General features: G+C 40.2%; 1 protein-coding gene across 1 annotated transcript; it reads left to right on the top strand.

The window, feature by feature from the left end:
• Positions 1–757: 757 nt before the first annotated feature.
• LOC308196171 (cytosolic phospholipase A2 epsilon-like) lies at positions 758–27,038 on the top strand. Its single transcript, XM_080594829.1, has 20 exons — positions 758–1,150; positions 2,685–2,757; positions 10,426–10,562; positions 10,961–11,092; positions 11,970–12,010; positions 12,818–12,860; positions 13,310–13,373; positions 14,264–14,424; positions 14,628–14,720; positions 15,354–15,391; positions 16,080–16,236; positions 16,727–16,863; positions 17,719–17,941; positions 19,230–19,344; positions 20,000–20,137; positions 20,859–20,966; positions 22,944–23,135; positions 23,607–23,773; positions 25,247–25,430; positions 26,319–27,038. Exons 1-20 carry the CDS (start codon positions 773–775, stop codon positions 26,555–26,557), a joined length of 2,820 nt encoding a protein of 939 aa, XP_080450955.1. The 5' UTR covers positions 758–772; the 3' UTR covers positions 26,558–27,038.
• The last annotated feature ends 129 nt before the right edge of the window (positions 27,039–27,167 follow it).

Here is a 27,167-nt window from a genome sequence, read left to right on the forward strand (position 1 = left end):
CAAGTTATAACATGTCTGTGAAGTTAGATTTATCAATCAATTCTCATTCCATTGCAAAGTGAAGTGAAATTATTTTGTTCCATTTTTTAATTAAATTCCATAATATCAGTGGTAATGTGTTTGTTCGTTTTTGTCTTCCATCTCATTATGTCTTGTGTATTCACTTTGTGCACTCCTTCACTCAGGGACCACCTAATGTGATGCCAACAGTGCCCTGCACAGAGGGGTCTCATAAATGCACAGACAGAACGACTATGCTAGAACATGAAGAATAATTAACATTAATTTCAAGTGACACCCTTACAAATGTATTCTTTTTGAGATCATTGGCTTCAGCACTTTGATTTAGGTGCACAAAATTAAAACTTTTGAGAAAGTGGGTGAACTGTTAAAGCTTTGCCTTTACTATGGAAGCTCTTACAGTCTCAACAGCTGATTTGCAAAGTTTCATGCACAATTTTTCACTGCAGTAACTGCTTGTTTGAATGAGAGCTTCTTGCCTGAGAGCACCATAGAAGGTGAGATAGGAATGAAAAATTGTCTTTCAGATCTGTCTTTAAGCAAATACCCATCTTCTCCCTATAGGCAATAAAAAACTACAACCATTTTGTCTGCACAATGATTTGTTCGGATATCTTTGTCCAAAGAAGCCCTTGACTCCTGTTCTTGGGCAGACAGATGGACCGTGCCTGATGCCAGCTGACTCTGCACAAGAGGCTGCAGTCTGACAGCCCTCCATGATGCAAAAGCTTTTTGGCCCCCTAAAGAAGGAATGGGGATGCTCACAAGAGTACCAAATATTTGTTCAGTGCCCAGAACTCTGAAGGGAAGATCCCTGTTGGGTCTTGATGCCCCTCTGACCACAGCTGCCAAGGCTGTCCTGCGCTGCCGGAGCTGGGGTGTCTGTGTGTCAGCTGCAGGCACTCACCTGCCAGCAGCGAGGAGGAGGAGGAACTGGGGAATTGCTCAAGTGGCTGGGGCGAGGCGGGCTCTGAGTCAGGCACCCACACACCTGTCTGTCTGCTCCAGGCAGCTTAAAGCGCGAGAAGCTGCCTCGTGGTCACTCCTCCGCACCCATCCGCTGCCGCGTTTCGCACCTGGCTTGAACGCGGAGAAGACCACGATGGGGGTGTTTTACAGCACGAGCCAGGTAAGAAAAGGGAAGAGGAGGCTCTGGGATGAACTGTGTAGGCAGCCTTGGCAGTAGTGGGGATCTTCTGTGGGAAGTGTTGTTGTTCCTGTGTCTTCAGCTCTGAGATTCCTTCTTCAGCACCAGAGCTGAGAGCAGTGGGTGACTTCTGCCTGGGTTTTGTGCCCAATTTGTGTTTTCCCTCGAGGAATGCAAAGGCTCTAATGCTGCTGTAATTTTACTATATTTTGTAAATCTCCAATTAAAAAAAAAAAAAAGACATCTTTTTATATGTTGCTGTTGTCTTTCAATTCCCTCCAATGGGATTAGGCAAAACAACCCACCAAGGAAAACCAAAGAGGCATTACTAATGTCAATGAGTGCATAGGGAAAGACAGAAAGTTGATATTATGTAAGGAATGAAATATGAGCTCTCTTAGAAATTCTGGGAACTTGGGGGCATGAGGGAATGAACGGTAACACAGAAGGCTTTCATTGTTGTACAGCTATCTACATATTTGTTGCAGTGATATTCCCTGCTTTATGGGTAGTGTGCATGAGCGCTCTCTTACATATTTGTTACATTGCTACAGAGACTTTATTCTTTATTCCTATTTTTGTTGTTTGGTGGTGGTTCAGAGCATTAAAAATGCAGTTTTTTTCTCCTTTTATTCCTTTAAAAAAGAAGAAAACACAAACAATTATCTAGGGGGTAAACTACCTCACCTTCAGCCTCCATACTTTTGATTAAGTACCATGTTTGTCCACTCCTTGCTTTAGATGAGGGAGGATGACAAAATCAAACCAGTTCCCTGGCAGGTTTGTTAAATATCTTTGATAACCACCGATGTTTAGGTGGTTTTACAGGATTTCCAATGACACTTTTCTGTGACCTTTGCATAAGGAAAAACGGATAAAGTGAATTATTCTGACATAAATAATTACAGAATAGTTGTTTTCACTGCCCCCTTTTGAGAAATTTGGGTTAGGTTCCTGGAAGATATTTTTTATTCTTCATTGTCTGAGAACCAGTGCTGCCCTATGTCAAACATAACAATGGAGCTATATGACTATAAACCAGCTGACATGCAGTGTCGTTACATCACGATATCATTACTAATTCCTGCCCTGCTAGATTGTCAACTATTTATTGTGAAATATAGTAGATATATATGACATCCTCTGAATTTGCACAGACCAAGATGTGTATCACCTGTATTAATAACACAGCAATGTTCACTATCACTTATTTTTCTGTGGTTGCATTTTAAGAGTCAGTCAGCCACCACAAGTTGAGGGTTTCCACAAGTTTCCTCAGAATGGAAAATGGAGGGCATTGGAGGTTTGGTCTGTGGCTGAGTGTGCATTTGAGGTCTTTGGCCACACCTGGCTGTAAATCTGGGAAGACAGAGAAGATGATGCACAAGGAAGAACCTCAGTCTGGAAACATTTTAGATAGTGTTCAATTAAATGTTTCAATACCAACCATCTATGACTATGCTTCTGTTCTTTCTCTCTGCATGCTAATCCCATGTTTTTTTATGCTGTTCTACAGACAGAACCCTCTCCATGCAACTTGCTCACTGTAAAAATCATACGGATGAAAAACGCCAGGAAAGCAGACTTGTGTGAGTATTTTTACTATACCCCTGGATTGTCCATGTGCTTATAAAACCACCTGGAAAATAACCGAGTGTCACAAACATCACAGAGTATTTATAAAAGGAGAGGGAAAGACAGAGAAGAGGTTTAACTATGGTATGGTGAAGGTGAAAAACTGTAGTTAGAGAATTTTATATATTCTTAGATCTTTGCCAGTGTAATGCTGAGGTCCAGCCACCAGCTGTAGTTCAGAAGATCTTTTTGCACAGAATGCATGAAATGCAGATTCAAATGCAAAACAAAGAACAGTTATTTAGTCATAAGGAATGCTGCAATGAGAAGTTTAGGTGGTGGTCACTTCAATGGTTCCTTCTTACAGTAATGTCCAACTTGTCCATAGCACAGATCATTTTATGTGAGCTTAGGAATGGATATTTGACATCTCTCATAGATTCATTTTTCACAGAAAGACTAGTTAAATATTGGAACAGGCTGCTCAGGGAAGTGGTAGAGTCACCATCCCTGGAGGTATTTAAGAGAGATGTGGATTTGGTGCCTAGGGACATGGTTTAGTGGTGGACTTGGTGATGTTAGGTGATCACTGGACTAGATCATTTTCTGTGTCTTTTCCAACCTAAATAATTCTATGATTCTATGACTGTCCCATTTGATTCAGCTATAGGAGATGTGTGTTTCAAAACTTAGTTGAGTGCTTGCACTATTAGCTGGTTTTATTCTTAGTAATGTTTACAACAGTAAAGCAGAAGAGAAAAAGGTGTGAGTGACAATCACCTCCAGTCTGAGGAGATGGCTGATTGTCTTGTGTTTATTCATTTACATAGATAAGAAGGTCTCAATCCACAATGTTTCTGTAGGAACCACACGAAGTTAAATTTGTTCAGTTAAAATGATGCAGTACAAGAGATTTGTTTGGGCCTTTCTATAGTGATTTGCCTTGAGTTCTGCTATTGGTCCTCTAGAGCCCAAAGGTATATGAATAGAAATTTCTCACTCTCATTTTTATTGACAAGAATTAAGGTACTTTCTTTTTGCTGAATGCATGGGGAAGAAGAGTCTGTATGAATTATTTGTATTGTATAGAAAGGAGATCTGAAGTTCAATTAGAGGCTGGACAGAAATCTCTTGCTATAGCTAAAATCTACTTAAAGGTACTGAAGTGCACTCTGAGCTGAAAGAAGGAAGTGTTGAAAAATACTGCCCTTAAATATCTCCACAGATATTCATGTTCTATTAAGCTCTCCACATGAGAATGAGCTTACCAAAATTCTTCTATGTCTTATTCTCATCTAGATCAACGTGTTTTATTTTTGGCTTCAAACTATTTCTGTTCTGAAGAGAGTTGCCTGTCTTGCTGCTTTCCTTCCCAATAGTAGAAATATTTAGAGCCTGGACCAGGTACTGAGATGCTTGAGCATTTCTGCTTCCCAGCCAGACGCATGTTCCCAGCCTGTACCGCTGCCTAAAGGAGTGGTTTGAAGGCAGTGGTGCATTCAGAGCATGGCCTGGGGTCTGGAGCTGCATAGGCTCCCCAGGCTAAGGCTGTTTTACCTTACACTATGAAGCCTGTACTGGATGTTGCTTGCAAAAAAAAGAGCGACAAACATTTCACCACCAACATAGCCAAGCTGTTATCTGTTTGAAACGGTCATGTAAGTCAAACCATGGATGGCACAAACAAAACAAATACCATACTTGTAAAGGTGAATTCTTTGTTTGTTGGGTACTTACACTGGGTAAGGAAAGAAAATCCCTAAAAGAACTGTCCAAGATGTAGAAGGAATATTAGGAATGATATTTTGATATAGAAGAAATACCTTCCCTGTGAAGCAGGGCAGCCAGTCTTTTGGTATCCAAACTGGCATACTAGGAGATTTGCAGGTAGGAAGCACAGACAGCCTGTGAGCGTGTCAGTTTGTGAGTCTGAATGGACTGAAGCCTCCATCCGGTGGAAGACAAAGGAACAGGAGTGATATGTCTGCTTTTTGGTTGCCTTGACTAGGATTTCTTGTTATCTCTCCTGGAGTTGAGGACTCAACTAGTAATGTCACCTCCCTTAAATTCAGCTTTGTACCCAGGACTACAAACTTTGGAGGATTACAAACTTTGTAGCAGTCATGACACTGCCTTGCATACACTTAATTTCTGAATCTATTTTTGACTGACTGCTGTTTATTTCCAGTATCATTCATTCTTTGTCGAGTGTGAAATTTGTCAATAACATTTTTCTGGAAGATCTGCTTTTAAGGCTTCCAGCATGTAGTTTGATATACAGAGAGACTTGTTTAAGTCACATATTTCACTTAGGTACCCTTGATTATATAAAATAAACATGATTCAAATTTTTAAATAAATTAATGGCTGGTTAAAGTTACTGGCAATGTAAAAGCTAGTGCAAATTTCATGTTGGTAACTATCTGACTTTCTCTGAGAAGAAGCAAACTAGGAGACTTAAAATGAAAAATGCACTACTCACAGAATTCAGCTTTTTTTGTATGTGTAATGCTGTGGAATATTTTAAAAATTTTTTCAGTCATCTTTACAATTCCCTAAAGATTAGCTTGGCACAGCCTTAGGGAACCCAGAAGCATGTGGGCATCCATCACCAGCTATGCTGACTTCTTTACAATACCGTTTTCCTAACACTGATTTTTTTTTTTCATTCATCCTTTTCAAGCTCTTTTATATAATTTTCCGTTTCCTGGAAACCTTTCTGGATAGAACCAGGTGGAAAGTGTCACCTACTTTCAAGCCATCTTAAACATTTTCTGTGTTTTAAATCAGCTCTTTCTGCTTCTCTCCAGTTATGCTCATCCTTTTTTTTTTTTTTTGGAAATGAATCCCATTTCTTGCACGATTTCTGCAGTCTTTGTATCACTGTGTTTAATACTCACCTTGTACTTAGAATTCCTCCCAACCTGGTACCACATCTTAGTTTCATTGTTGTTCTATTTGCTTTATCTTCTAGATAATAAATGGAAATGGGAAAAACAATCCACCATAATAGTCGCAAAACTTCACTAATATCTACTACAAAACAGATATTACTACATCCTTAATGGAAGTTCAGTGCATAAGATAATATTTTGATCTAAGACTATTTGAATTGCTTCGTTCTAGTATTTAGCCCTTAATTTATTTAATACATCCTTGTACTATTCCATCTTTTTCCCACTGATTCATCAATGTGTAAATTATATGTCAACACTAATTCCATTTGTGTATTGATGCATCGGTGACATCATTGATATCACCTGTGACTTTAGTGGCTTGTTTATGATCTCCACATTCCCCCTTCCCACTGAGCACACCCACATCCCCATCAGGCTCATTGGGGTTATTAGTATTCCTGGACCAGCTACGCTTGCCAGTTCCCAGATCTGGGTGTGGACCTCATCTGCATCCTGACTCCTTAATGGTGTGAGACTTGTATGTACACCAATCCAATCCACCCTTAAAAACAGTACTTTTTCTGTAAAGAATTTCAAATTTCATGCTCAGCCTTTTCCAGGCCTTGGGCAGCCATCATAGCTTGATAACAAACAGAAGAAAGTGTCTTTTTTTTTTTTTTCTTTTTTTCCGCAGCTGTTTCACTTAGGGAACTCCTCACAGCAGGAGACTACGTATGGCAAAAATTTGGGTGGGTTCAAGGCAGACTGGACAAACTCTTAGAAGAAAAAAAGTGCAATGAAATTTGGCTTAGGAAGTCTCTGAATTTAAAACTGTGAGGGCTAAGAGTATTATCTGATGTTTGCCCTCTCAGACACTCACGAAATATAGGTCACGGGCTCCTCTGACACTGATGTCTAACCCTAGTAAGACCAAAGATCTTTCCTAAAAAAGGGCAAAAGGACTGAAGAACAAGATTTCTGGAGAGAAAAAAAAATAATTAAGTGGAATCGACAAATCAAACTAAAACAAAACAAAATGCCTCAGAGTATTAAGGTTTACAAAAAAAAAGTAAAAAAGCAAAACTGGATGGAAATGCTGAGATGAGCATTTTCAAGCCATCATTTCCTGCTTCCTGAAAACATCTTATAGCCCTCAGTGGACGCTGAGGAGCACTGGGCTAAATGGACTGGCATAGAGTTAAAAAATATTCTTCAGCATTTTTTAAGTGCAATAATGATGTTTTCTGAAGTTCGGGGGGTGGGGAGGGGGCTTTTTTTTAGGCTTGATAATTTTGCAAAGTTCCATTTTGGATCTTTTTCTAAGGTAAGGCTTGATATTTTGTATATAATAATTTATAGAATTGTGAAGTATAGTTTATATTTTATTTAAAAACATATTCAAAAATATTTTATGGCATTGCAGTTGCAGTTCTGACATGTATGAAATCAATTAATGGAAAGATCCTTGAGATCCAGAAATGAAACATAGCCAGTGAAATACATTATTGTTTGAGGAACTATAGTCTAATGTGATATTTATTAGAGGAACCCGCAGACTTCCTCCGGTGTTTGGTTCTTGCACTGTTGTTGATATAGTTTCATTGTTATTTATTACTTACTTCACCATGATATTTAAGCAGTTGCAATTATGTACCAACAGCCTATTGTTCTAGATGCTGCTTGAAATCTCATTATAAAATAAAAAGATGTGGACTGATAAAGCCCAACAAGGGCCAAGAAAACAGAAAAATTGTTGTTGTTTGGCATAATCTCAGCAAAGGACAGCTTTATAGAGATGTAAATGAAAATGATAGTTTTATGGATACCCGTAGTGTGTGCCACCCTAAATGAAGGGCAGGGTGGGAGAGTGCGTGAAAGCTTTTTATTGAAGTTTAGCTAGCAGGTGATGGAGATTAATGTTGAATGTTGCCAGGAGGCAGGAAGCGTTCTCCCAGGCCTGAATGAATACCATAAGTCTGTTAAGGGCCTTGGAAATGAAGGTTTTTATTTCCACAGAAGTAACCCATGTCTTAAAAAAATCCTAATAAATTAATTAATTAATGATCTAAAATATCTAAATTTTTACTCTAGAAGGTAGCAATGCCACTCTACCCATCCATAGCCAGGTCTCTCTTCTCCCCGGTGCTGGATGAAGAATAAAAATGCTTTCCTCAGCTGGTAGTGATAGTTTGTATTTCATGAGATGGATGGGTCCAAGTGAAGAACATCTGTGATCACAGAGATGACCTGGATAAGCAGTTCAATGTTTGAGACCACATTAAAAAAAAAAAAAAAAAGAGGGAAAAAAAATAAAATTAAAAATTTTGGTTAAAATTTTGGTTTAACCTTGTTTGAATTTGAGCTGTTTATGAGAGGAGTGAGACTTCAGTTTGAGCCAGAACAGCTGGTGCCCTGCTGTTGTTTAGGGGTACAGCATTGGTACTGGGGCCATCGTGTTGTTTAGCATTGGTCATGTCACTGTAATGCTTTCTAATGGTAAAGCACAATTAAAATCCAGTCCTGCTGCTATCCTGGAAGCTAATTAGAAACTTAGTGTAATAACTGCATGAAGAGACTGGGCTTTCATAAGCACCTGCTGCCACACCTGCTTTTGGCAGGATATTGCCCCATGGTGATACCACAGCTACCATCTCAAGCATGTTTCGACAGCTGCTCACATGTCATGGTCAAGGGGAGGGACACAGGTTGCTGCTGGGAAGTTCTGATGGGTACATCATGTGTGAGCATCATTGCTGCTGTTCATCTCCTGTAGTCAGTTGGCTTTTAGGCTTACGTACCATAATGACAATTTGTTTGCACATGCCTGGTAATGGGAGCCTTGTATATATACACAAAGAGTCCCTTTATATAACGTGATGTGATGTTTTGCTGTGTGAATGATAGGCTTGGGCAGAGTGGAGTGCCAGTTCTCACACCAGTTCATACTTGCAGCCAATCAGGCAGAATATCAGGGTCATTCACAAACTTCAGTGGGTCCTTCTGATCCTCCTCCTAGAGGGGACAAGATCCGACAGTAATGTGTGGATCTCAATCTGGAGTTACCAAGCATCAAAAAATGTTTTCATACAGCCTTTTCCTCTATAGACATGGAAGTTTGGAAGCTATTAGGACTGTTAGAAACTTGGATATCTCTATGTATTTTGGTATTCTTATAATTTATATATTTTTGCATATTCCACAACTACCTTCATCAGTCAAAGTTACTCAAACAAAGATGACTTAAGTCTCATAGGGGATCATTTAAAAAAAAAAAAGTTTGCTTTGTTAATTCTTCAGTTACACATAGAGTGCACTAAGGGGCCAAGTCATTTACTCTGTGTTTCCCAAAAGTCAGACCTACTGATAAAACTAAGTGGGACAAGGCTAAGTGTAGTCATATGAAGGTGTGTTTGCTATGCAATGGCAGGAATGCTCAAGTAGGTGGCATTAAAAATAGAGGAAATGCAATGCTGATGATGGGATTTGCATTTATGGGCAATATTCCATCATGTTATCTTTGGTACTTACATAAGTTTTGCTCCTAACAAAAAAATGTGTTCTGTATGGTGGTCATCTTCGACTCTGGAGTGTGAATCCAAAGAATTGCTCATCTCATGATTCACATTTGGATTTTATTGCTTAATGACTATGACAAAAAGCATTCACAGGCAAATTATTCTGACTTCAGAATGAAAGTGCTCATTGATGATCTAAGCACTGCAGACAGCTGCGGAACACTGTTTCATTCTGAAACCTTGGTCCTAAATATTCCTCACTTATGAAGGAGCTCATGTGGGAAGCCAAACTTCACAGCTAGCCTCTTCGTCAGGGAAAGGAAAATGAAAACCCTAAAGTTTGCCCCACTTAGCAACTAGGCACATTCAAATTCACAGGTGAACTTTATGAATTGAACACACCCTTAATTGAAACAACAAAGCAAAAGCAATGCCATCTTGTGCAAAGCAGCAACGTCATCTCAGTATGTGCTGGGAAGCACGGACAAGCTTTTTCATCTGTACATCATATTGCAAATGTCATTGCTACTCTGAGGCACAAAGGTGGAGGTGAAAATAGTGAGATTAAGAAATATTTTAATAGAGCTTTACTGGCTAAAACTCTCCTTCAGGACAGCTGCTTCTCAAAACAAATGCTACACCTTCAAACTGTACAGTATTTCCAATTCCTTTCTTCCATGTGCTCATTTTAATCCACTTAGCAAAGGATTAAATGCAGTTTATTTCCTCTGCAGGAATACATGCATCTTTTCTTGAGAAGCTCTGTTGTTGAACTCTCACAGTGTGTGTGTTCCCTTTAATCTTCCAAAGGGAAGAAGGCAGCCAGAGATAAGGTGCCTCAGCAGAGATCTGTCCTCTGACAGCAATGGTCCTTCACAAGAACCTTCAGTGCAAATAGTTTCCACTGCCAATGTGTTGGCAGCCAGATGTGCTAATGGAAGGAAAGGATGCTCTGAAAAGTAGACAGGACAGAACTTACAGCCAGAGCTACCCCAGAAACATTAAGGCATGTTCCGTTATTTTCACTGTTATTTTTCCCGCAATGAAAAGAGGTAGCTCTCAAGAAGAGAAAAATGCTAGGATTTCACAAAGAGTGGAGTCAGTTTGGCCATACAGCACTGACTTGATGGCACCTTATCTAGAATCCCAGCTCACATTGTGCATATTGTCCTGTGTACAGAGCTTAAAAATTCATACAGTGCCACAGCTTACGGGGTACCAAATGTGGCCCCCTGGTCCATTGCTTTCACGCTTCCCTTCTCTTCTGCAGTAACCCAGTCTGACTGCTACGTGAGCCTGAGCCTGCCAACAGCCTCGGTGCAGCATTTCCGCACCAAAACGATTCCAAACACCAAGAACCCAACGTGGAACGAGACCTTCCACTTCACGATTCAGAGCCAGGTTAAGGTAGGAACCACAGCTATCCCCAACAGTCGGCATTTGCCTACTACCCACCTCCTGATGATCAGGCTGAAGGCCCAGATGCCCCCTTCCTTGCCTAAAAGCCATTTTTCTTACCAGACATGAAATGGTACCATAGCTTCCCACACTGTGGGTCTTCCTGAGTTTCTTTATGAAGTATTCACACTGTCTGACTGCAGTTATTTAGCTTTTGACATGTGCATAAGACTGTATATTACTGCATAGTCAATGGAGCCTGTAGAGAACAACTGTAAAACTTCTATTTTATTGTTTCCTTTGCATTCCTTCTTGAACTTCTTACCCAAATTCCTCCAGCTGAACTGAAGTAACTGTAGCATCTTATATTTTTTAAATCTCATACAATCTATTTTTTCTGTTCCCAGAACATTCTGGAGCTGAAAGTTTGTGATGAGGACAACATGACACAAGATGACCATCTCCTCACTGTTTTCTTTGATGTCTCCAAAATCCAACTCGGAGAAAACATTCAGCTAAGTTTCCAGCTGAATCCACAGGTAGGAATAAAATTCAAAGACAAAGCTAAGGGGACACGGTCAGGTGAGAATGTGGTTTTCTCAGCTTTCATCTCACCTGCCCAGTATAGAGGCCTTTCCTACTGTCTATTTAGTCATCAGAACACGCCCGTCTGTTTCAGGGGTTGGTGCCCAGTTTTGCCTCAGTAATTACAGTAAATTTTGGGTGCTGCTTTTACAGATAGAGTTGGCCAACATTATCAGGCTTGTTTGGTTGCTCTACTTGATGTCAAAATGTTGAGAGTTTTAGGCTTTCCTTTGCAGTTGGAGCTCATGGTTTTGAGCTGCGGCTCATGTCCGACTGATATAAAAAATAGCGATCTTGACTTCATAACCAAAGTTCATTCTCCAGAGCACCCTGGGCTTTGCATGCCCAACTGTGCTGCCATGTTAATGTGCCACCAGGCCCATTCACTCAGGTTGTGGGTGAGGCTTGGGAGAGGGGCAGGGTGATTTGGATGCACCAGAGAAATTCAGTCTTGCTGATGCTGAGAATTAGTGGGGAGCAGTGAGAGCTTGTGAGCGGGAAAGGGGAATTGCAGGTGGCCTGTGAAGCAGTGGAGGGTGAATCTAAGCTTGCGGAAATGCAGAGCAACTGTCAAGAGATCTTGCAATATATATTATGTTTGGCTTACAAAGTGTCAACTAGAAGCCTGCTGATATAATGGCTACGACATCAGAAGTATGCAATATGAAGTATAACAGATAAAACACAAAGAAAATGAAATCTGTGGTGTGTGCAGAAACTAAAGGTGGACACTGGCTTGGAGCCAGTTCCCTGAGGAGCACAGATTCCTGTAGGGTGTTTTTCAGCACAGAGGAATCCACATGCAGTGACATAATTCATTTTCTTTCCCAGGGAAAAGAGGAGCTGGAGGTTGAATTCACAATGGAGAGCAGGTGAGTCAATCAACAGAAATGCAAGCAAACAAATGTTTCTGATATACAAAACATCTGTTTATGCTTGCAGCCCCTCCTAACACTGTCATAGTCTGAATAAACTAGAGGGAATTTTGGGTGTTCAGGAAATGCTTGTGTACGTCATTTAGCAGAGAAGGGGTGAATCCATACCAGGCACCCAGACACACTGAAGAGCTAGCACAGGCACTGACATGGGCATGGAGATGTCTCCTGGTTGCTACTGCTCGCCAGGCTGCAGGGGGCATTCTTTGCAGGAGGATATTTTAAGTTTTACACCTTCCTGGGATGTCTGTCCCAGATGTTTGCTTTGTCATAAGAATGTGGGAAAATACTTGGAATTTGAGTTGTGGGAATAGATTTACAAATATATTTTTACTGTGTTTCTATGCTGACTGTACAGTTAATGGAGAGAATGGGAAAGAAAATCAGTCCTAGTGCTGCTGTTGCAAGTTGGATGAATTCACCAGCTTTTCAGTACTGATCGCCCAGGTTTGAACCTGAGCAATATAGGGCAATAGTCTAATTCTGCCCTTCCTGTACTTTTGAGTCAGAAAATGATCCTGTCTGATGCAGCAAGGAGCTCCTCTGTTCAGCAGCTCTCCATAAATAGAGTACCCAGGCTTAATGTTCAGCCTAAGAGAGGCAAATTGGACTGTGTCCAGCTAGAATTTCATATGCTGTTTACTCATGTTGCCTGTCCAAAGACAGGCTTCTAAAGATAATGAAAGAAAAAAGAACTGGGAGAGTGCTAGTTGTGAACTGATTGTTTTCTATTTTGTCTTTTAGTCCGGATCCTCCTGAAAACATTATTACTAATGGCGTCTTAGTGGTAATTTTTATTTCCTAACCCTTTCCCTGCTGTATGGCCATGCTTATTGCAGAACCAGGATTAAAGGTGCTGGGCAGTTGCTCCATAGAGTGGCATGGAGGCATTGGACATGGGGCAGGCAAATGCTGGTGCCAGCAATTTGCACTGGTGACTCAGGCTGGGAGAGGCTGCAGCTGCCTCCAGTGCTTGCCTCTGCCCAAACTGAGCAGGGCTGGTGTGGATGATCATCCCCCGATACGTGGGGACAACCAAGCTGAGCATCCTCATTGGGGTGCCCACCCTGCACCCCTTCCCCTGGGCCCTATTTCCTGATGCCAAATGCCACTTCCCTTGACCTGGTGGGGGGGTGACAGCCTGGCACCAGCCTGGGCATGTACATAGGGGTTTGGCTGAGGCCAAGCTTGACCAGCAGCAAATGCCTTTTCTCTTTCTCTGGTCGTTTCTTCCAGTCCCGTGAAGTTTCCTGTCTGGATGTGCAGGTGAATGGCGGCAAGATGAGGAAGGATAGCACAGGTGAGCCTTTGCTGACTTATGGAGCAAATCTGTAGGCTGCTTTATAGCAAAAGTGCTCAGCATTTTACTCTTGAACACCTTGGTTTAAAATGGTTGAAGATGCAAAGCAAAATCTCAGCAATGTCAGTGGCCTCTGGAGGGGACTGTAATTGATCAAAACCGCAGAGATAATTGCAGAGTGCAGCCTGATGAGCTTGTTGTCTGGTTTCCCTGCAAAAGACTTTCCCCCATAATAATATCTTGTCAGATGCTTATAACTTTCCAAATCATTTGTGCAGGGCATTGAATTTTTCCGAGTCCTCAACTGGAGCAAAATCCTTGTTTTTGGATTCAAAGAAAAAGAAAATGGGCAGGATGAGGACTGAGCCTCTCTTTCTCAATTTCACTTTTAAAAATTTCTTTAGGTGTAAAAATATAAAACATGCCACTAGGTGAAACATGAGACACACACAATATATTAGCAAAAGTACCTGTTGCACATTTTAAAGAGGCACATCAGTACTGTGTTAAGCCTATGCTTGTGGACCTATGTATTTCCTAAGCAATTTTTAAAACATTGTGCTCTGGCATCTCCTGATGGCTCCAACCTCACACGCTATGGTGCAAACCAAAAAGGGATACTTTCACACTGCAAATCACATTTTTTAGAAGGACTTAAATTTGAAACACCTTTTTATCACCCAACATAAATTACTTGCGATCTGTGGTGAACAACCATGAATCCTGCTGAATTCGGTGAGGACTGGTGGAGTTCAGATCCCCACAAGATGGAAATTTTCTTATAGCTAAGAAGTGCGGGCAGACACACAGTGTTTTTGAGTATTATTAGCTTTAAGATAGCAAGGCCTGTTCGTGAGGATGTGACAATGTTTTTTCTGTCATCCCTTCAGAGAGGAAATTTGCACTAACAGTGGATGGCTCATACGAAGGGACCCAGACCCACACGCTGAGCTCCTGCCTGTGCCCGACTGCACCGGCCAGGTTCCACTACATCAAATACCACCAGTCAGCGCTGGCCGTGGCGCTGCCGCGGCGGAGGCGGCTCAGCAGGGTACGTGGTCGCCCCTAACGGGCAGATGGCTCTTTGCTGTGTGCTTCTTTGGGGACCTCTGAGGTCTGTGTATGCAGGGAATTGGTAAGTGAACACACATATGTGAGGCTGGGGAGACTGCTTTTTACTTCTTTTTGTCTTTTTGTGTAACTCTCCTCATTATGTTTTTATGTTTGTTTTTTTTTCTTTTTTTTTTTTTCCAGTCTATATCAAGCCAAAATGAAAGGGATATGAATGAGTCTGTGACTGTAGCTCTGAACTTGCTTCCTATACAAGAGAAAATAACAGTAGCACAGGTGAGAAGTGAGTTCTTAATAAAACTCCATCCCAATACATACTCATTTTGGGGGGTGATATGGGTTTTACACTCCAGTGACTTGGATCCAGTCAGGCACAACACATGCTGCAGCTGTAAACTGTGAATAACTGTCAGTGACAGTATAGCTATGCGATATTTTTTATTATTATGATTATTTTGGCTTTTGTGCTGCATGTGGTTCCAGGCATGCTGTTCAACCCTGTCCTGAGTGGAAACTAATTTCTTAAGGGCATATCTAATATGTTTATCAACACTGTATGTGAGCTAACAGTATATGTGACATTTAATACTGATAATTTGCAAAGGGGCAATCTGAAGCAGAAGGTAAAACAGAGAACATCCACATGCCTGTGGTTCAGGTGTTCAGCTTTTAATGAGCTTCCTAGAAAAAAAAGGGCAAACTAAGTGTTCATTTGTGGAAAACTGAGGGTCTATGTTTCTATCCAGCTCAGATTGCACTGGGGCCTGTTATATACCTCATAACCCAGACCATTTCTTGGCCACATACAGCAGCAAAAAGAGTAAAACTCAGCCTGTAGATGGTGTGGCGGAGGAATACACAGGATTAATGACCTGAGCATGCTTACATTATTTCATTTGCTATTTTCAGGACAAGACGATCGACTTGTATGTAAAGGCAAATGAATGGTAAGTGAGTCTCCAGCAATGCCTTATACTGTAACTGGGAGACATTTGCAAGTACACAAAGCTCATTTGAAATCAGCATGGGGCCATGCATGCTCAGACCTTGGTAAGCAGAGGTGTGTTCCACTTCTGGTCTCAGGCTTTTGATTGCCAGGTTGTCCTTATTCAGTGATGGATAACTAAATCATGGGTCCCTTTTCCTCCAAGTTTCTGAGCTTGTAGTGCACTTAAGCAAGTAGGTCTCAGTTTGTGTGCACTGTTATGCGCACAGATGGAGAGAGTAGTTCTACACAGAAATCATATTTCTGTATAATACCAACAAAATAAAGACAAGGCGTGGTAGCTGTTTCCCTAGTTAACCATGGTGGCTGTTGACAGCAGTTATCTAGTTACAGGCACATATGGTAGGCACTGCTGAAACGTGAAAAATCAATTATATGAGCAAACAAAACCAGAAAAGTGCTGTAGGTACCTCATTCCAATACCAGAGCAGTATGTCATGTTCTGCCCTGCATTCCCATTTGCATTCTTGGTAGCAGCTACAGCAATTAGCTGAGGCCTGTCTGTGGTGTTGCTCTTTCTCATTTATTACATTATGCTGTCCATTAACTGGTTTGTAAACACACGCACAAGCACAACTGGAGTTGACCACAGCAAGTAATAATATATAATGTTGGTGCCCTGGTCTCAGGACCCAGGGTCTGTGTTTCAGGCCAAGAAACCTAGATGCTCGCCTGGGGTTTGACCTGTGCACGGATGAACAGAATTTCCTGCAAAACCGGAGGAGGGTGGTTGCTGCTGCACTGAAGGATGTTCTTCATCTGGAGGAAGACCTGCAAGACCACGAGGTAGCTGGGAAACGCACTGCTGTGGGATTTTTCGCTCTTCTTTCCCTTGGGCCTGGAGATGGCAACAGGAGTGTTATCTCCCCTCTGTCCAGATGAAGCATGAGGACCTATGTCAGCAGCTCCTTCTCCTGGGCCCTGTTTGCATCCAGGGTGATCTGAGCTGGATTGCTCAGCAATCTGGATGAGCAAATTCTCTATTTCCATTTGGCTTTCAAGTGATCATTTAAAGGAACTTCAAACCATGATTCTGGTCCATCTTTCTTAAAAATCCTTCATGAAGTGCACAGATCTGTTAATATATTCCACAGGGATGGCCAGAAACTCACATTGCTTATAGCTTATAGACCAATATTACTTTATCTCTAATCCACGTGTTTTATTTTACTAGCATCTGGATATTGCATTTTCATGTCTGCCTTCTTTTGATGTGAATGTCCTTTGATGTCACTTTTCCACCCGTGCTTCCTGCCCTTTTCTTTGTGTTGAACAGGTGCCGATAGTGGCTGTGACAACAGCAGGGTGTGGGATAAGAGCACTCACTGCCATGTATGGCAGCATTTTGGGTCTTCAAAAGTTGCGCGTTCTGGATTGCATTTCATACATCAGTGGCTCATCTGGCACAACATGGTGAGGAATCATTTTGATACTATTGTTGGGATATTATGTGAAGCAAATCTCATGCTTTGTCCAGGTTTTTAGATCTCAGCAAGGGTAAAAGGGGTCATGAGTTACTGCTTCCATATTAGGCCTATGAATGCCAGGGCATTCATAATAGGCCTTGAAAGGCCTGTTATGTGCCACATTTTTCACAGAATCATCATAGAATCACAGCATATCCCAAGGTAGAAGGCACGCACAAGGATCATCGAGTCCAGCTACTGGCTCCACACAGAACCACCCCAAAATGAGACCATGTGTCTGAGGGTGTTGTACAAACACTTCTTGAACTCCAGCAGGATCAGTGCTGTGACTACTGCCTTGGGGAGCCTGTGCCAGTACCCAAACACCCTCTTGGTGAAGAACATTTTCCTAACACCAAGCCTGACCCTCCTCTGTCCCAGCTCCATGCCATTCCCTCAGGTCCTGTTGCTGTCCCCAGAAAGCAGAGATCAGCGCCTGCCTCTCCTCTCCCCCTCAGTAATATTTGGTGTCTTTGAAGTAATTTATCCCTAATTAAAATATGAGACTTTACTGGTAGTGCAAAAATCCTTAATCCAATGCAAAATGATCCTGTATGCTTAATTACTGTTGGACAGAAACAACACAGACAGCTGGTGCAGCTGCTTGTGTTGGCTTCCAGATCAAGAGGTTATGATTTATTGCCTTTAGATTTGCATTTTTGTTCAAAGTAAGCTCAAAGTAGGTGAGTGACATATAGCTAAAACAATAAGAGGTGCCCAAAGCTCTGCAAAGTATATCCTCTCAGTTTTAAAACCATCATCTTCATTTCTTTCCCCTCCCCATTGTGTTTCCTGCCTACAGGACCATGACCAAACTGTATGAAGATGCAGATTGGTCACGTAAGGATCTCGGAGAAGTAATTATTGAAGCTCGGAAGCAAGCAACCAAGTGCAAGATGGGTGCTTTTTGCTTAAGAAGTCTGAGGAGTTATTACAGAGAGCTGAGCCAAAGGACCCAAGCAGGACATAAGACATCTTTTATTGATCTGTGGGGGCTCATGATTGAATCCATGTTAAATGATGGGGTAATGTCTATTCACCTTTCTTCTCATAAAGTTGGTGACATGATCTTTATGATTATTACAAGAAAATTAAATCCTAGGAGGAGGTGCCTGGCTAATAACACTATACTTGGTATGCAGGCAGAGCATCTATTTACATTAATAACTTGGAGATGCAGTGTATGTCTACAGTGAAGCCTAAAGTGTGACTAAATGTAACAGAAATGCTTAGACTAACTCTAAAGTAACTGGCATACTAGTTAACATTTGTAGCTCTCCAAGATTTTTTCAAGATTCTTAGGTGTTTTTTATAGCCCTACGTTTAATGTCTCTGCTGCTGCAGTGTTTGCAGTGTTTACACAAGTCATACATTGAATATACTGCAGATGTATCCCCCTATGTAGTTCCTGAATTAGTGCTATGAAAGAGTATTGATCCAGAGCTCCTGAGAGATCTTTGCTGAGGAACTGTCATTTTGCAGTGCGTTTCAGCTGCGTTTGATTTGGTCTCGCAGGACCGCTCCTTCCTAATTCTGTTGTAATGACAAAAGCAAAAGTTTCCATGTAAACTTGCAGTATGATGTTAACTGGAGAAAAAGCTATTTTATTTTAAAACCCCATAAAAAATGGTTTATATTTTGTCCAAGTGAAACAGGAAAAAAAAAAGTACTGGCACTTCATATCAGATTTCACAGTGTATTTCTGGCCTCAGTGCTTCCTAGAAAATGTGTTAATATTTCATTTGGCTTAAGTACACTCAAAATATCAATTTCATGTAAAACATAAGCCATTAGTATTGGACAGCTCAGGGATTTTTCCTCTAGGGATATTAAACTTCAGTATGAGTTTCAAGAAAATTCTTGATTAGAACCGTCATTAACATCCTGCCTTGAAGAACTCATGTTAAATGGATATTATATAGGTAAGTTATATAGATAAGATATAGATAATAGATATAGAGAATAGATATAGATAAGATATATATAGATAAGTTATATAGATAAGTATACGATAATAGCAGAATTAGCCAGATCTGCCATGTTTGTTTGTTTTTTTCACTTACATTTGAAAATATAAAGCTAGGAAAGCATGTGAAGTACTTCATTAGTGGTGTCATATACTGAATATAGAACATGTCTCTTTCTCTTAGTGAGAGTTATTCCTGCTCCCATGATTTTCTTATCCTTTGTTTATTGGGCATATGGAAGTAAACCTAGGAGGAAATTCAGATAAATAATATCCCATATTCACTGATGTCTTTATGGAACTGATTTTCAGCAAACCTTTTTTTTTTTTTTTTCTTTTTAATCCAGAAATGCTACCACAGACTTTCTGATCAACGTCGGGCAGTGAATCAGGGTCAGAACCCACTGCCTATCTACCTTGCCCTCAGTGTCAAGGACAAAGTTGCTACCAAAGATTTTAGAGGTAATGTTTCAATTCTGGGATAAGAGCTATGTTTTAACATAGGTATAGATCCTGTAAACAATGACAGATCATTTCGAATTCTTGCTCCAAGCCAGAAGTCCTCTTGAGAGATGTAAACAATAGCTGGGAAGCCATAGGATCGACAGCAACAGTTTAACATTTTGTAAAATCCCCTGTCACATTAAGTGTGCATATTTAGACATTAACTTCAGACTGCTAACATGACATAGATCCATGACACTACCTCAGAAACTTCAAATTCTTAAAGAAAATGACTCACAGAAGCTCTAAGTTGACTTAATGTATATTTTTCATGGCTGGCTAAAGGTAATAAATGCAGTAGAAACCAGACTGAATTCTAGTCCACCTTCCATGAGAAAGCTTCCTGCTTGCTAGATAAAAAGAAGCTTAAATTTTCCCTTAGCCCTCACTTTATTCTTTCAAAACCTTGTGGAAAGTGCAATAGTGGGTTCGATCGCCTACTAGACCTGAGAGGCATCAGTCAGCAGGGTTTGCCTTGGGCATGAGCTAAACCAGCCACCTCCAAGAGCTGACACTTGAAAGGTTCACTCAGTGTCTGTTGACGTTGCCATTTTTAGCAGCATTTTGTCCCCTTGGTTGCTGGAGCTAACATTATTGGCTTGTGTGTTGGCAGAGTGGGTGGAGTTCACGCCGTACGAGGTGGGCTTCCTGAAGTATGGTGCCTTCATTCGTGCAGAGGATTTTGGCAGTGAGTTCTTCATGGGTCGCCTGATGAAGAAGCTCCCTGAGTCCCGGATCTGCTTCATGCAAGGTGACTCACCAGCCTGGGGGATTGACAAGAATTTAATACGAACACTAATGATTCTTGAAATTAATCCATAGCAAACCGTTGTTCTGCATGTGGTAGCAGAGGTACTGGGTCATGTCAGAAGTGGTTCAGTATCTCCGTCAGTTACATTCAGCACGTCTCCTGAAACTCACTCATCTGCCCAGCTAGCTTTGTCATTGGGACTATGAAAATGAAACTTAAAAAAAAACAAGTTATGTACCTTTGCAAGTGTGTTTGAAACATCACCATTGACCTTAAAGTGCAAAACCTTTTAGAAGTTGAAAGTCTACGAAACTTTGTGGAAGCTGAGGGAAATAATAAGAAATAAATAGGACATGAGGGAGGGGAGTCAGTGAAGGAGCTGGTTGAAAATATTTCACTATAGAAAGAAAAAGGAAATGAAAATAAGAAAATAGCAATGCAGTATTTGTCAAAACTTATGTTGTTCTAGGTAAAACAAGGTGGGAGGAAAAGAACTTTAAAATTTCTTGTGAAATGAGTTTGCATTCTGAGTCAAGTCTGTCAGTCTATCACTGAAATAGATGTCTAGGCTTATGTAAAAGTTGGAAAGAAATTAATAAAAAAAGAAGTTAGAAAAGTGCCGTGAAAGGAGCAGAAGGCAGGTTTTTTTGTTGTTTGTTTGTTGTAATCAATTCCTTGTGTTTACCTCACTACTACTCATTATCCATCGCTGACTTCCTAGGAATGTGGAGTAGTATCTTCTCCAAAAATCTCTTGGATGCCTGGCATGCAGCTGACAATTCAGAGGACTTCTGGCACAGATGGACCCAAGACAAAGTGACTGAAATAGGTAAATCTCCAGTGCCTTTTGACTTATGGCCTCCCTCCTCCAGGCCCCTTTGATATGGGACGAAATAACATACCTCTGATACAGTAACTGCACTCACATTTCCCATGTTTTGCCTTCTTCTGTCAGCCTGGTGCTCTCAGTCTTGGGTTAGGGAAAGTACTGGGAAAATTAAGTGCTTTGATGTTGCCGAATAGCTAGTGCTTTTCTTAATCTGAGACTGGCATTAGTGAGATTTGTATTAGAAGGTAAGGCACTATCAGACAGACCTTGATGGAAAGAAGATAGGGATGGCTATATAACATGATCCCTAAAGTGCTGAGTTAAAATACTTTTGGGAAGACTTGCTTTGATCAAAGCCTCATGGCATCTCTATTTGTTGAGCAGCTTGAGAGTTTTTTCTTTTTTTTTCTCCAGTTTCTGTTCCCCCTGCATTGTGTATTCCTCCCTCAAAATCTGATTGAACTGCAAGATTTAGCAGAGGTCTGAGGAGATCAGTGGAGTAGAGTTCTATTATGCCAGCTGAGAAGGACAGCTCTGGACTGAAAGACCATTCCTTGAAAATACCCATGAGCAACTTCATTGTTAAAATTCAAGTGAAATCAGTGGTTTCATGTTGAATGGACTCACGTGACATTTCTGTGGGCTATGTTTATTTTGGGAAAAAACAAAACAAAACAACCATATTTGGGTTTATATAAATAATTTGCAAGTTTGAGTTGAATTCAGATGTGCAAACCAAACTGAACAAACTGTTTTAAGTCAAAACATTTAATTTAAAAATGTTCAAGTTTTCTTTTCAAAATAAGCCTAGAATTTCAAATTTAGCCCAATCTAAAACCAGTAACCTCTTCAAATGTATAAATGAAATGATTTTACTTGCTTTTTGTTTGCTTGGAAAATTGTTTTAATATCTACCAAAATCCTCATGTTTTATGAGAAAAATGCTACTTCAATCAAATATGACCAATCACGGTTTAGAAAAGTGAGTTTATATTTTATCAAACGTTTGTCTGGAACTCACTGCAGACCATAAGGCAAAATAACTCTTTACAACTTCCTTGTGAGTTGAAGTGGAGAGGGAGGTGCCAGTCTTTTCTCCCTGGTAACTGATGTCAGGATACATGGGAATGGGATGAGCTGCACTAGGGGATGTTCAGACTAGATATAAGGAAAAAACTATTTACCGTGAGGGTGGTCAAACACTGGAACAGGATTCCTAGAGAGATGGTTGATGTCCTGTGCCTGTCAGTGTTCAAGGGGAATTTGGACAATGACCTCAATAATATGTTCTAACTTTTGGTTAGCCCTGAAGAGGTCAGACTTGATGATCTTTGAAGGTCTCTTCCTACTGAACTATTCTATTCTATTAATTCACTGCTAAAATGGAAATGTTTAAATTAATGGTGTAACGCATTCAGCACTGAATTCTTTAACTCCACTTCAGATGTCATGTTTATGTGCTGTATGGTTAAACACACACAAATACTATGGGCTTGAAGAGTGGCTGGATATGTAATTGTAAAGACACCTGTGTCAAATTCTCTATCCTAGTTGCATATAGGAGGAAAAATATATTCCTGTGCATTCAGAAGAGCATCCAGAAATGATCTATAGAGGCAATAATTTTCATATTCCATGAAGCTGAGCTGCTGTGAGTCCATTGTCAGCAGAGAAATGAACTAATTTGGGATGTTATCATTTGATTCTTACAAGTTGCAAATGTTGTGGCAATACTGTTCAGATTAATTCTCACTTTTTATTTCAAATGCATATATAGCCCTGGGTCAAAAAACTTGTACTGCTTTTTGCTGATGCTTAGCAACTTTCAGGTCCGGCCTTTAAAAAGGTGACCACAAAGAGCACTAAACGTATTGTTACTACTGTTGGGGAAGTCATTGATCCTTTCTCTTCTTTGCATCCGGTTCACATCTTAATTGTGACTATAATTTGTGTGTAATTTATGCCATGTATCTCTAGAGGAACAACCAGACTTGCCTGAGAAGCCCTACGAGATGGCTACCTGCATGTTCACTCCTACCAGTAGCCTTTCCACAACTCTCCGGGACATCCTGACGGACCGCCCTGCTGTCTCCAAGTACCACGACTTCCTGAGGGGCTTCCAGATGCACAACGAGTACATCCAGCACGAGCAGTTTGCAAAATGGAAAGGTGTAGACAGCACTTCTGCTCATGTGCCATAGTGGTCATCTGAGCAGGCACAGGGGTTGGAATTCAGTGTGGGACGTTTGTACATCCTGCAGAAAACAGAACGGATTTTGTGGTCAGTTGTTATCCTTTGCTGAAAGAAAAGAGAGGGAAAATGAAGTAACTCCTTACATCCCTCACTTCCAATAACATGACTGTTCAGTTTTGGGGAGATTTGGTACTGACAGTCCTTCCTGAGATGAAAATCATTGGGGTGGGACTTCACATATGGAAAACCAGCCATGGGTTTGGTGAAGCTTATGGGCTTGGAAAGACTGACAAAATGTGAGTGGAGAGGCTGAAGGAACCTTTGCATGGCATCCAAAAGCAAAGGGAAATTCCTGCATGGGAGGAAAGCTCACTCTTCTTTTGTTTTCTAACTTGACAGGTGTCTTTCTGCTGTTTGTAAATAACTCCAAATCTGTCACTCTTTAGACACCTCGCTAGACACCTCTCCTAATGACCTGAGAGGCAATTCAGAGCACCTGGAGCTGGTGGATGCAGCTTTCTTCTTTGAAACCAGCTGTCCACCCCTTATGAGACCAGAGAGGAAAGTAGACGTCATCATACACTTAAATTACACGGGTGGATCGCAGACCTTGGTGAGAAGTCTCAAAAATGACTTTGTTTAATAATGGCTTTTCCTTTGCTTTCTTCAGCTTTCAGATAGGTGTCTGTAGAATGTTATTAGTAGAAACTAGTAAAACTGTGTTTCCAAACCTTAGAAGAAGAATGGAAATTCCCACAGGGAAGAACAACTCCATTTTTTTCCTCGAATCACTTTCGAAAGAACAGTAAATGGAATACTCAGAGATCTCTGCTTCACCAATAAAGTGCAGAGTGGCACAATGAAATTATTATGGTTGAGCTGCAACTTCCATTACAATTTAATATAAGATTTTATAGCACAAATATAACTGGAAAAAATTTTTCTGTGATTCATATGTATAATTTATTCTGCATTTTCCTTAAATGTATAAATTTTTATTTCTCTTTTAATTTTTTTAAATGTGGTTTTCAGCTGTCCAAGAACAACTTAGAGAGTCAAGAATTTCTTCTTTTTTTTTTTTTTAATGAATGCATTTTTTCTCCTAATGCGGTGAGCTTGAAGTAAAACATCAAATGCATTTACTATGTTTGAAGAAATCTGATTATAAAATGGTTATATAGTTTTCAGAAGTGGTATTTACCACTTAAGAAGACAAATTTAGTCTTCCAAATGCATACTTGTAATTGTAAACCTGCTCCTGAAAGGCACCATAGAAAATGTGAAGTTCACTGGTTAAGATTTTGTCATTATTTTATAAGTGGATGATACTCTCATGCTGCTCTTACACTGTGATGCCACATGAAAATTTTTTGTCTCTGTACTGTAGCTGAAAAAAACCACATGTAGTAACTCATACTGCATTTCCTTCTGGTAGCCAGAACTCTTCTGAAAATATTTAATTCACATAAAAAAGGTGGTGCTTCAGTGTTTTGTCACATAATTTAACAAAGTTTGGTCATCACAAATGAGCTTTGTGATAAATGCTTTTAGTGTTATATTTTGAAGTCTAATACTCTTAAAATATGTTAGCTTGAAAATTCATATTATTTCTAAAATTCAAAGTTTAAAATGGGGAAGTTGGTCTCAAAACCCTGCTAAAATCTATTGAAGTCAGTTCACAAATTATAACTGCTATATAAACAGGTAACATGACTGCAAATCCTTACTGTCTTGGACTGAAAATTTATTTTTGTTTAGATGCAAATTTTTCTTAGTTCTTTAATTAATGATGCTCTGTAACAATCTTTCAAATTACCTGTTCTGTTCCTAAATCATATTTCCATTTTAAAGATGTGCCTTGGTACTGATCTAAAATCTTCTTTACCAACTTAATATCAAGTGTTTTCCTGCACGTTTATTTTCAAAAAGCTCCTTAGGCAACAGAAGAAGTAGGGACTGCAGGTGCTCACATTATCTCTAACCTTCCAGTGCTATCAGGCTATTTTGTGCAGCTTAACATGAAGCAGTAGCCTGATCTTGTGTATCTTTTCCATTTCTTACACTGCTGCTGTTGGGCACTGACCAGCCTCTAGAGCAGGCTTGCAGTTACTTCTCGGAGCAGGGAATTCCATTTCCCAACATTGGGCTGAAGGATGATGAGAAGAACCTGAAGGAGTGTTACATGTTCGATGGTGCAGACACTCCGGGAGCTCCTCTCCTGCTTTATTTTCCACTAGTGAATGACACCTTCCAAAGATACGTAGCACCAGGTAAGTTAGCACTACCCAGCTGTTTTATTGACCCAATTAACTTCTTCACTCCGTGGGAGTTTCTTCTTTAACCCAATACAAAAATCCTTTGTTTGCTTGCTTGTTCCTACTAGTGAATACATTGCAAAAGGGGATGACACAAATTATTTGCAAAATCAGTGAAATCTTGGGCATAATTTTAGTTTGAATCTTGGTGCTGTTCAGTGAAAGAAGAAATGTGTTTCTCAAGTAGAGGAATGGGATCTAATTTCACCTTGTGATGTCCAAAATTTTACTTTAGGGTGTAGAACAAAGCCTAGTTTTCAAATATGTATTTTTATGACATTCAGATCTAGGGAGAATTAGCTTTAGAGTATAGACCTGTGGAGGGCCACTGTGCTTTCTTTTTACACTGTTTAACATGTTGATTGTATATTCTGGGAAATCAAAGCAATAGTATGTAAACTAAGACTTGATAAATGCAGTCAGAGTGTTCTTTCGGACCACTGTTTGACACATTGCCTTTGTTTTTATTATGATTTCCAAGGCTACTAATATTCTGCCTCCTCCTGCCCTGTACATCTCGTTATTCCTTTTACCATTAGCATGTAGTCTTCTCAAGAACCCTAATGGTATGACTTGATGACCTGTGAACTCTCAAAAAATGTCATGCCACGAGTTGGCCAGTAGACGGTGCTGGTTGCAATGGAATGGTTAGTGATGCTTTTTTTTTTTTTCTCTTTTTCGAAAAGGGTTTTGTTTAGAAGTACATTTTTCAGAGATCAGAGCACTGCAATTGTCTTCATAGCAACCACATATGTGATCTCTCTAAATTATTCTTGACATAGTCTATCAGAGGACTATAATTCCCTGGGACTATACAAACACCTTCCTCTTTTCCCCTGACAGGCATGGCTCGTAGTGCTGCGGAAATGGAACAGGGCAAGATTGATCTCTCCAGTTTCTGTTCTCCGTACTCAACGAGAGAGGTCTCGCTGAAAGCAGAAGATTTCAACAAACTTCAGAGGCTGACTAATTACAACATAATGAACAATGAGAACATGATTCTTCAGGCCTTGCGCATGGCTGTGGCACGGAAGAAACAAGCTCTGAGCCAGCCAGTATCACAGGCACAGGCCTCTGGTTGAACAGCATTTTCCTCTCTTACTAAATATTTATCATGACAGCACAGAATTATATATCAAATGCAGTAGCTACTTCACTCTTCTTGGCGGGCGCCATCTCTTTCTAAGTAGCCTTCTCAAAAAAGAAAACTTGAAGTACTGACCTCAGAGCCACATGGTTTGGTTTACTGATATAGTTGCTTTTTTTGGTCAGGAGTTTTGATATCAGACAGGCTGGTCTGTTGTTAACACCATCTCATTGTGATGCACAGAATGCAAATTCAGCTGTGTGTGATAGGGGAATAGTTTTAACTTTCTCTCTGCAGTATCTTAATGGTTTGGTTGTTAGTATTTTTTCATGTGCAAAATATTCTGGCATTTCATTGTGACCATTGGTAACAGATCTATGAAGCCATCTTCAGACAGAAGGTGGTGATTTTAACATATAAAAATATTTTATTTGGTTTTAATAACTTGAATTAAATGGTGTTCTACCTCATAAAAATTTTGTTGCCCTGATATTTTTTTATGAATTGTCATGAAATATCACATGAAGGATACTTAAATTTTCAGACTTGTGATGGGTGATAAATATATATATAGATGGTGACTTTTAGGTCTTCAGTGTCTCTTC

The sequence above is a fragment of the Anser brachyrhynchus genome (assembly GCF_964034855.1).
Source record: "Anser brachyrhynchus genome assembly, chromosome: 5".
In the NCBI taxonomy this organism is placed as follows: Eukaryota; Metazoa; Chordata; class Aves; order Anseriformes; family Anatidae; genus Anser; species Anser brachyrhynchus.

Coding starts and splice junctions, on each gene's coding strand:
- LOC308196171 (XM_080594829.1), top strand. CDS start 773: ATGGGGATGCTCACAAGAGTACCAAATATTTGTTCAGTGCCCAGAACT. Junction 1,151..2,684: donor TGTTTTACAGCACGAGCCAG/GTAAGAAAAGGG, acceptor GCTGTTCTACAG/ACAGAACCCTCTCCATGCAA. Junction 11,093..11,969: donor GTTTCCAGCTGAATCCACAG/GTAGGAATAAAA, acceptor TTTCTTTCCCAG/GGAAAAGAGGAGCTGGAGGT.